General features: G+C 48.8%; 1 protein-coding gene across 1 annotated transcript; it reads right to left on the bottom strand.

Moving 5' to 3' along the window:
- Positions 1 to 1,616: 1,616 nt before the first annotated feature.
- PSMB4 (proteasome 20S subunit beta 4) lies at positions 1,617 to 11,176 on the bottom strand. The gene is given in 8 exon segments (XM_075907460.1): positions 1,617 to 1,777; positions 2,517 to 2,605; positions 3,387 to 3,503; positions 3,699 to 3,780; positions 4,905 to 5,051; positions 9,546 to 9,752; positions 11,030 to 11,133; positions 11,135 to 11,176. Coding segments are annotated over 8 exon segments (801 nt in total). The 3' UTR covers positions 1,617 to 1,764.
- Between the last annotated feature and the right edge of the window lie 229 nt (positions 11,177 to 11,405).

Below are 11,405 nucleotides of genomic sequence, written 5' to 3'. Positions count from 1 at the left end.
ATGTGTGAGTAGTAGTGACAACTCTTAAATCTCTATTAAATGCCTAAACATTGAAGTTTTTCTGAAATGCATTTCAGTTCAGCTTCAAGGTAAATTGAAACTCTTCATGTTTTTCTAGTAGTCATGCTAAGTCATCCTGAACTGCTTGATGCCCACAAAGCACAATAAAGCCTTGCTGTGCTTACTGAGTACTGCACAAGACTGAGCACATGGGATTGCATCTCAAAACAGTTTTATCTTGGGAAGTATCTGTTTTATTAATATTTCCACTATTACCATGCAACAGGTTGTGTAATTACAATGCTGGCCTAGTATCAGGATCTCCTTACAGCTGCTAAACTCTTGTGCGGAATGGTGGCAGGAAGGGGAGAACACTCCACTTTTGAGTTAGAATGATCAGGTTTAGGGACAAACCATGTAAGAGGTTTTGCTGTGTAGCACTCGTTGCCTCATGGTGGTACATCTGTGCTGCGAGATACTGGAATTGGGTATCAAACCCAGTTCCATAGCAAATAAGCAGGAAACCCTGGAGATTAGCAGCTACACAGCAAAAGAGATGGTAACACTATCTGAAATGCTGGAAAGGGATTGTTCCTATTGCAAAGGCAGAGGAATTTGTTAGGAAAGTAATATTTCAATGTGCATTAAAATAATCTGAAGCCTTTACCTTTAGCATGTCTATATCTAAACACAGATCTATGATTCAAGTGTCCTCCTCAACCAGCATAGGAACCTATAAAGCAAACTTTGGTCACCCAGCGTGAACCACACACGGTCACTGAAATGACAGCAGCTGGTCCGCCTACCTTGATTCAAGTAACTTCAGTCTTCCACTGCTCTGGATAGTCCAACCACAGTGATAGCTTAGAAAGACTTCTCTAGTTCGAGTAGTGCAATGCCCTCTACAAGGAATTTAAATGGATGCAAAATATTCTCTCTGAAGGGAATACAGCAAATATGTCCCATAATTTCTATGGACTCAGTTTATTATTGGGCATAATTTAAGATGTTTTAGGTACACTCCCTGAACAATCTCCTGAGAGCTGGGTATATTTCATGACACTTTCAGTGAATCTGTAGGTATAGTTAAAGCACTAGTTAAAAGCACTTTCTAAGGATGTAGTGTGTGACATGTACGGACAGAAGTGGGATCAAGGTGAGAAAATGTCAAACTTCAGGATTGAGTTTGGGGGTGAGTAGAGAGTAGGAGATCCCATTATAGTCCATCTTACCGTGTTTCTACATTAGTCAGTATGGCACCCATGCTTCTGCTAGGACAAGAAGAGTGGGCTACCTATGAGAAGAAACAAGTACAGCCTTCCATCCAGAAAGGGTGAAATCATCATCTGGCCTCTGACAATTGTGAAAGGTAAGTTGACCAGCATAAACTACATGGTCCATTAAATCCTGGCCTCTTTCAGAAAAGGCTTTCATACGTCTGCTCTTATCACCAACCACTAAAAGTAGAAAATTTTTCAACCCAGGAACATTTGACTTTGTGAGCCTAAAATATTTTGATCCTTTACCTGTTCAGCAAAGCTAAAAATGAAACTTCTGGTATACAACCAGCATCAGCTGTCCCACGCAGAGTACATTTACAAGCTTAAACACACAAACCTGTTTCAGCATGTTTATTTCATTTACAAAACTTGGCTAATTAACAAATACTCAGAGCTTTAAGCTTGGGTAGAAATAAATGATTTACAGTGTGCATGTGAAGGGAGATAATAGATGCACCACCAGGCTCAAACAATTCTTCAGATTTCATTCAAAGCCACTGTAAAGAGATAGTTAAAGGTCAGGTTGTTTGCAGCCAGTAGTTACACATGCAGAACACACAAACCACAAAACCAGTATCAAGCCTGAAAAATGGACTCATATTTTAGTTGTAATATACAATACTTGATAAAAGGCAGCTGCCCAAGACAAGTGGAAAAGTGGTTAATAGGGAAGTCAGCAGCAGATCCTTTCCCTTGTCCCTAGGGAAATTTTTCTAAAGTCTTAATCCTGGTCATAGAATCAGAGCAACCAGTTCCAAGATTTAGTTAGTCTTAAATACCTTGGACGCTATCCCTTGGTGTAGGAAAGACTTATCTAGAATAAATGCTTTTCCTTATTCTGGCTAGAACTACACAATTGTGCTACCAGGTTCTTTCAAACAACTGCATGAAGCAGGAATATTGTTCCACAACTAAATGCCTTAAAAAAAACCACCTTAAAAATAACAAATAGTCTAGTAGCACCTTAAAGACTAACACAACATGTAGATAATATCACAAGCTTTTGTGGGCACAATCCACTTTGACTATTCATTGTTTAAGTTTTTCCTGTTACAGACTAACTCAGCTACTCCTCTGAAGCTTTTTTTTTTTTTTTTTAAATCTACAAAAACCCCACCTAATGACCAGATTTAAGCCTCCCACAGCAGCTAGAAGCCTGAGGGCAGAACATGGCCTTAAATTACCAGGCGTGTCAGCGTGAGCATTCAGTGAAGTATACAATATTTGATAAGTTACCGGATAAGATGTGCTATATCCCAGTTGGTTTCCAGGGACAGAGGTCCCTCCACTTCAACTCCTTTTTCAGTTACTATGGCAACTTCATACTAGGGAGAAGATCAACAATTAGAATTATCATTAAAACCTGATGAATGCGAATGAAATTAAGACTGCTAGTGTTCTGACATTGAGGAAATGATAGTTTGAGATATAATTAACATCCGAAATTCATCTTTCACTGAAGAAAGTTGATTTAACACAGCTACTCAAGTTAGCTCACATCCAGTTACCTCTATCAAGTGCTTTACCTTTAGCCCAATCAAAGCAGAGGCCATATACTGCAAACTGAAGGACTAGAAATCTGAGCCTTGACACCCCTTATCTGAAGTCCAGTAGCAGAAGCTACTCACTCTAATAAAAAAGTCAAGGTCAATGCCCAGAGATCTCAAGTGTTCACAGAAATACAAGCTAATCTGATGAATTTGCCTACTTAAAATATCCTTACAGAACCTTGAGACTAAGATGGTTTCCTTGCCAGGTGTCTGGTACTGAGTAAACCATGTTTTGCTGTTACTAGGGATGGTGCAGCCCGATTAGGTCTTAAAGAACTGGGTTTCCAAGATTAGAGCAAGGAACAAGGACTGAGTTTTATTCCCAGCTTCACCAATAACCCATGACATCCCAGGCAAGTCATACCTCAAACAATATTCCCTAGTTCACTCTTGTGAGGCTCAGTAGCTATAAACCACTCTGAAGCCAGAGGAAGGAAATTACTGTAAGATAGCGGAGTATCATGACTGAAATCAATGAAATTTAGAAGCTAGATACTACGTGTCAGTTAATGATGCACATCAGGCACCACAGGACATACCAAAACAGGATACTTACTCTGTTAAACGATCGAGCATCTCTGTAATACAGGATTTTCATGCAGCGTTCAATCAGTTCCCGGGCCTCATCCTTGGTAAGGATGGGTTTCTTCTCTAAGACTTCTCTCATTAATGGCTGCATTAAAAAAAACAACGCTTCAACAATAACTCATATCTCAAGACTGACGTTGCCATTAAAACAGCAGCATGCATTAGTCACAGCATGTCATTAGCAGAGAATTCAGGCCACCGATTTCCAGTTCTTTGCTCTTGCCATTAACCTTTGCTGCTTCTCTCCACAGATCTCAGTCATTGTTCTTTAAGCGCTTACCTGAGCTAGATAAGCTCCATAGCCAGTAGCAAGTGTAGCGTCCTCATAGGCAACACCCAGCATGTCAACGTAACCTAGAAAACTGAATACAGAACAATGGAGATGGTCATTCCTGGTAGCACAGGCTGAACAGCAGAAGTTGGGGGCAATTCCTGGTATAAACTCCAACCCAACTGACAAAGCAAACAACCCTCAGGCTAGCCAAGAAAAAAAGAGTCCAGCTGATACTCCCAGCACACAGGCAAGAAAAGAAAAGAAAGGTAATTGGCCCATGTTTTAATCAGATAATGTTTGTCCTCAAAAGAATTAAAACAGACTTCCAGTCTGCTACTCCTCATTGCTTGGGGTCAGGGTATTTTCTGGCCTTCAAGTCCACTGCTAATGCCTCTCCATAGTAGTGCTTTTTAAAATATCCTCGAGTGGTATTCTGTTAGAGCTATTCTATAAAGTGGTTTAGGGAAAAAGCCACCAGTAAGCAGAAGTGTGGAATGGGAGCTCTCTCTTCTAGCCAGGCTGTCCCTGAGAAGCAAGGAGAAGGCTGTAAAAGGAGTTCCAAAGAGGAAGTGACGGGGAGTGCAGTTGATCTATGGGACACCAAGGACCAAAATGGCAGGAGCATGCACATGCAAATATGCAGGGCTCAACAAATCACTGAATCTACTCCCCGGAGCGAGGAGATTTCAGCCGGTCGCCCCATTCACAAGCGGCGTGCACACCTGCAATGTGGGGCTGGCGAGTAGGTTTTGCCACCATTTGTCTAGCCCTGCAAATGTGTATATAAAAGCCAGGTCCCACCTGCTCACAAATGGAAGCAGTTACACATTCAGTTACAACAATTGCATATGCAAGTCATATAAGCAGTTGCATGTCCCAGTCCTGAAAATCTGGCTCATGCAATGGAAGGAAAAAAGATCTATGGTGCATGATTAGAGTCTGACCTGAACGAGGCAGAAAATTGATGACTTAAGACCTCACATTCGCTAATAACAAAAGTTTGATCAGATTCAACCATATTGAAAGTCCCTTTCCTAATGCTTTACAAAAAATTTAGATCTTTCAAAATTTACTGTCCATCCTTCCTTAATCAAGCTCTTGAGTTTTAGTCTATCAGGGACAACAAACACCACCTATTTGTATCACATGGAGAGTTAATCAGGTACCAGAGACATTACACTGCACCTCGCACATGGCTTAAGCAGGACTTACCTCTCCCCACTGTAAAAGCCTCCAATAACAACAGTATTCCAGAGTGGATTCATCTTGGATCTCCGGCTGTACATGGCTCGGGTCAGCCAGGAGTGAATGGCCTTTGGACTGTAACTGTGACCATCACCCAACAGTTCCTCATCAATGCTAGTTTAGAAAAGAGTTTTACATAATTTAGTAAAACCTACCAACCATTTGGTATTATTTACATTTCACCACAGCACCCACCTCTGCCAGCCAGGGTAGCAATAAGACAATAGGTCCAATACACTAAATTCTCTCAGGTTCTTAAAGACAGACATATCTGCTCTGCATTCTTACAGCTCATCAGCCAAAGATCTAAAGTCAATGAATAGTAACTGGAGAGATCTGTTGATAGGCCAAGTGTATCTCCAGCACAAGACCAATGAGGAGAGATTTATAGTGAAGAAATTGTGAATATCTTCTTGGGCACAATAAGACTGTAGATAAAGAATCAATAGCCCTGTATTACACTCCAGCTAGTCTGCAACAATATTTTTGTTAGAGTTAATGAGATACCACACTGTCAAGCCCTAAAAGCAAAAGTATGTCCAGACTGGGTCAGATCAATGCTCCACTGAGCCCAATATCCTTGCAACAGTGGCCAGTTTCAGATATTTCATAGGGAATGAACAGGGCAGTTATCGAGTGATCCATTCCCCCTCAACCATTCTGGCAGTCAGAATTGTAGGTATACCAGAGATGGAGTTGCATCCCTGACCACCTTGGTTAATAGCCACTGACACACCTATCCTCCAGGAACTCATCTAATTTTGTTTTGAATGCAGTTATACTAAGGCCATGTCTCCACTTGCCATGCCGGAGATCAATCTTCTGGCCTTTGATTTGATGGTCTAATAAGGACTCGCTAAATCAAACGCCGAGGGTGTCCCGGTCAGCGCTGCTATGCCAACTCCTTGCAAGGAATAAGGGAAGTCGACGGGAGCATTTCCTCCCATCAACCTACCACTGTGGAGATGGCGCCAAGCTCAGCTTATGGTATGTTGACTCCAGCTATATTAATTACGTAGCTGAAGTTACATACCTTAAGCTAGTGGTCCCCAACCTTTTGGGGCTGCCGGGGGCAGAGCCAGCCCAGATCATTCAGCGGGCGCACATAAATGCCCCAGCGGGCGCCATGGTGCCCACGGGCACCACGTTAGGGACCACTGCCTTAAGCCAACCTTATGGCCATGTCTATGTCTTTACAATAATGCCTAACAATGTAACTAGAGCTTCAGGGAGTAGCCGAGTTAGTCTATAAAGTGCTACCAGACCATTTGCTTGCTGTTTTTTTTCTGTAACAGACTAATGAAACATGTAGATGGTATCATGAGCTTTCGTGGGCACAGCCCACTTCTTCAGAAAAGGTACTTTCTTTTGTTTTTAAGCCCTACTACCTATTAATTTCATCAGAAGACCCCTGGTTCCTGTTTTAAGTGAAGACATCATTTCCCTATTCATTTTTTCCACACCATTTATGATTTTATAGACTTGTCCCATATTCCCTCTAGTCATCTCTTTCCCAAGGAGAACAGTCCTAGTCCTTCTAATCACTCTTCTGGACACCTAATCATTTTTGTTGCCCTTCTCTGAGCTTTCTCCAATTCTCATATCTGGGCTGTGTCGCTTGGGGAAGTAGGCTGGAGAGAATGGGGGCAAGACAGAGGTGTGGCAGAGGTAAGGCTTCTGAGAAGGGATGGAGTGAGGCTTGTGACCCCGTCACCTCCTAGGGAGGGCCCTGGCTGCTGCACGTTGGGCAGATGTTTTCAGAGAACTATTCACAATGACAGCAAGAGCTCTTTCTTGAGTGGTAACAGCTAGTTTATACCCATCATTTTGTATGTCTACTTGAAATTATGTTTTACAATATGCATTACACTTTGCATTTATCAGCAATGGATTGAATGTCTTTTTGCTACCCAGTCATCTAGTTTAATGAGATCCCTTTGTACCTCTTCACAGTCAACTTTGGATCTAATTATTTTGAGTAATTTTGTATTATCTGCAAATTTTGCCAACTCACTGTTCTGGTCCCAGTATAGATTCTTTTCACATAATTTACTTTTCACCACTGTGAAAGTTGACCATTTTATTCCTACCCATCGATTCCTATATTTGAGGTAGGAGAGGACAGTTTCTCTTTTCTCACAACTGTTTTCTTTGCCTATGAGCCTTTAGTGAGGAAACATGTCAAAAGCTTTCTGAAAGTCAAAGTACTCTGTATCCCCGTGCATCACCATTCTCCACGTTTGACGACCTCCTCAAAGACTGCTAATAGACTGGTAATGCACTATTTCCCTTTACAAAATCCGTGTTGATTATTTCCCAATAAGTTGTGTTCGTATTATGTGTCTGAGAATTCTATCCTTTGCTACAATAAAGTCAAGCAGAGCAGAGTCTAGATATCCATAACATAGGCATAAGAAAGGCTTGACAAATACACTCGCCTGCTCACCCGCGACGAGTAGATTTTACCAGCTGGCGAGTGCAGGGTCGGACTGGCCCGGTGGGCCGTTGTGACGGGCTGGCCACAATCCGATCCACCAGCTGGCGGAGGAGCAGAGCGCTACCGGGGAGGGGGAAATGCGGTGATTCTTGCCACCAGGGTGCCTGTGTTAGCTCCGGCGCAAGGCGCGAGCCAGAGGGCAGGACGCCGGCAGGACATGGCCCCGCCGATTTTAAAGGGCCGCAGCAGTTCGACTCTGGCCACGTGTCCCTGGGAGTTGGCTGCGGTGTGCGGTGTAGCCAGGCCCTGCCCCGCCGGCTCCAGTTCTGCCACAGCCCCAGCCCCTTCACCGGCGAGAGACCACTCCCTGTCGACTGCCCGCCCCGCTGCGCCCGCCCCACACCCCTTTGTCTCCGCACTGCCCTTTCCCCACGCCGCCTCTGCTCCCTGGACCCCCTGTTCTCCCTCTTCTCAGCGACTCTCTAGCTCTGCACTGCCCTTGCACCCCGCATCCTGCTACCCCCATCCCTGCTCCCCCAGCTCTGTGCTGCCCATTCCTTGCACTGCCCCTCCACCCCGATCCCTCTGCCCCTCCTGTTCCCCGTGTCCCCACCACATCCTGCTCCCCCCATCCCTGCCCCCCAGCTCTGTGCTGCCTGTTCCTTGCAGTGCCCCTACAACCCGATCCCTCTGCCCCTCCCCATGCGTCCCATTCCCCATGCCTCCACCGCACCCCGATCCCTGCGTCCCTCTGTGCCTCCCGTTCCCCATGCCACTTCTGTACACCCCCACTGTTCCCTGCACCCCTCTGGCTCTGTGCTGTCCCTGCATCCTGCTCCCCCTGTGGGTCAGGAGTGAGGGGTGCTTGTCCATTGGGAGGGGCTGAACAGGGCAGGGAAAAGGCTGCTGTGACCCAGCAGCAGAGAAAGGGGGAGTTCACTTGAAGCGCCTTTGCTTTTAGGGAAAAAAAACGAATGAATATGCTATTTGCTATTTATAGGGCTAAAATGCTGGGACAAAAATGAAAACAAAAAAAACCCCATTGCAAAATGCAAACGTGTAAAAGATAACAAAAAGGGGGGGGGGGTGCAGCCAAAAAATGTTTTGCTTGGGGCAGCAAAAAACCTAGAGCTGGCCCTGGCCCTGGGGGAGGGGAAGGAGCTGGCCCTGGGGAGGAGAGGGGAAAAATATGGGGAAGGGGCTGGGCTGGGGGGAGGGGAGGAGGTCAGGAGGAGAAGACAATGACAAAAGGGGAAGGCACCAAGGGACAGGGGTGCAGGAGACACAAATGCCAGGGGGCCAAGTGCAGACAATGAGGAAAAGGGCAGAAGGGGAGGTGTCAGTGGGAGGGGGGACAGGGTGATGCTGGGAGAGGAGAGGGTAAGGGCACTGGGGGCTAGACGGGGGAGAGGGAGGTGCTGGGAGAAGGCTTGAAAGAAGGGGTGGGCATGAGGAAGGCGGGGATGGAGCAAGGCATGTGTAAGGGCACAGGGGCATGAGGGCAGAGGGTGATGAGGGGGTGGGTATCAGGGAAAAAGAAGGCCAAGGGGGCAGGGGCAGTGAGGGAAGGGGGAGGCACCAGGAGGGTGTAGGTGCCAGGGGATTCTGGGGGTGAAGCAGAAGGGCAGACACCTGCAGGGGAGGGACCAGCACCACAGGAGAGAGGCAGGGCTGGTGTGTAGAGGGAGGTTTGTTAGGAGCGGGGATGAGGAGGGGTAGCTAACATGAGTAGAGTGGGGCTACTGGAGAAGTGGGCATGGGGGGGAGAGAAGGGCTGGTGGAGGGGGGCAGGTTTCAGGAAGACTGAGGGCAGTGAGAAGGGCAGGAGTCAGGACAGCAGAGGAGGGTGAGGGGTTGCGGAGCAGCAGGCACCAGGGGAGCTGATGGAGCAAGGGGAGGAGACATGGCAGCAGAGGGAAAAGGTAGAGGTTTATAAGATATTTATTAATAACTTATTAGTAATTACTGTTCTTATTCTTATTAGGAATTCATGCCATTAAAAAACCACTTGGGGGGGAGGGTGGGCGAGTCCCTTTTTTGTCTGGCGAGTAGGGTTTTCCATAATTTGTCAAGCCCTGGGCATAAGAGTGCAAGCTTGCAATGCCTGGGAAATGGGGCTCCTTCTAATGAGAAATGCTGCTTCTATGGGTCAGCAGAGGATAAATACTTACACCATCTGGTCAATGACCTGCTTGAGGTACTGGAAATCGGCATAGTCTCCAGATGCCCCAAGCATAGTGTTATCGTTCACTTTCATGATCCCTGGAAATGTACGAAACCGGGCCAGAGAGCCGTAGGAGCCCAGCATGTCTGCAGCAATGATCACACCGCCATCAAACTTCACACCCAGCACAGAGGTGCCCGTCACCATGGGATTCCTGGGGAGACAAGCAAAACCATCAGTGCTCCCTGGAGTGGCAGCTTTAATCTTCTCCAGTGTTATTCCACTGACAACGGCTCTTAATCATCTGAGTTTGACTCTCAGATACAGTCTAGGATTCTGCTCTAAATGAAACCAGTGGCAGCATCTTCCTTTCCCAAAAAGTGTTTGGGGCAGGCCTGGCTGATTACCAGGAGATCAATGCCAGGGGATCACAGGAATCCACAATAGCAGATGCATCACCTCCAGGAAGCCAGCCCTTCAACAAGACACCCCCCAAATGGTCCCCTCCTTAGCAGAAAAAAGCAATTCACCAGGATGCTCCAGGCTTTCATCCATCCCCCAAAACTCTCCCTTCACCCACACGTGTGGATTCACCCAACCACTAGCCTCCTCCCCACTGTGAGATCTCCAAATCTGCCTCCCCCACCCCAGTCCCGAGTCTCCCCACAGGCCCTTGTCCTCTCCTCCCCCACAGCCCAGGCCATAGCCTGGCCATCCCCAACCTAGCTTCCCCTCCCCTGTTCCCTCCACACCTCACCCTCTGCCACCTCCAGGCCCCTCTGTTCTTCTCTCCATCCCTTGCAGTGCCCTCTTCCTCTGCCCCCCTGAAACTCCACCCACACCCACTTTCCACCCTCCACAGTCCCCCTTCTCCGCCCCACACAATCCTTTCCCCTCCAAAACACTCCATCCCCTCACAACCCTCTCCCCACAACCCCTTCCCCTCACCCTCCGCTCCTCCCTCCCCTCCCCCCCACACCCCCCTCCCCCGCTCCTCTCCCCCCCGCTCCTTCCTCCCCCCACACACCCCGCTCCTCTCCCTCCTCCACACACCCCTCCCCCGCTCCACTCCCCCCCTCCACCCCCTCCCCTCACCCCCCCGCTCCTTCCTCCCCCCCACACACCCCGCTCCTCTCCCTCCTCCACACCCCCCTCCCCCGCTCCACTCCCCCCCTCTACCCCTCCCCTCACCCCCCGCTCCCCCCTCACCCCCCGCTCCTTCCTCCCCCCCCCCCGCTCCCCTCCCCCCCCGGTCCTTCCTCCCCCCGCTCCCCTCCCCCCCCGCTCCTTCCTCCCCTCCACACCCCCCCGCTCCACTCCCCCCTCTACCCCCTCCCCTCCCGCTCGCTCCCCTCCCCCCTCGCTTCTTCCTCCCCCCCACACACCCCGCTCCTCCCCCTCCCGTACAACGCCCCCTCCCCCCATAACCCCTTTCCCGCCCCGCCCCCACGAGGCCGCGGCCCGAACCGAAAGCGGCCGCCGGTCACTCACAGCGTCCGCGTGAGGGGGCCCCCGCCGCCGGGCTGGAACTGCGGGCCCGGCCCGGCCGCTCCGGGACAGGGCGGGCTGTACAGCTCCCCCGGGGCCGGGCCCCCCGGCCCAGAACGGCAGCGGCACCCGCATCCCCCCGGCTTCCATCTTAGTCACTCGGGCGCGGACTGACGGCGTCTGCGCAAGGCGCAGGCGCAACAGACACTGTCCCCTTCCGGGCGCCGTACGCCGGGCGCCGCCATCTTGAGCGTGGTCCACTGGCGTGTCCCATAGGACGCCATCTTGGGTGTGGCGTGGGTGGGGACAAGCTCCCAGCTCTTCCAAAGACTGCAGCTACCTTCAGCGAGGCCCGGATAACAATACACCCGCCCTGAGA

Source organism: Pelodiscus sinensis, chromosome 24 (genome assembly GCF_049634645.1).
Source record: "Pelodiscus sinensis isolate JC-2024 chromosome 24, ASM4963464v1, whole genome shotgun sequence".
In the NCBI taxonomy this organism is placed as follows: domain Eukaryota; kingdom Metazoa; phylum Chordata; order Testudines; family Trionychidae; genus Pelodiscus; species Pelodiscus sinensis.
Note: the sequence above shows the minus strand (reverse complement) of the source record. Positions and strands in the feature narration are given on the sequence as shown.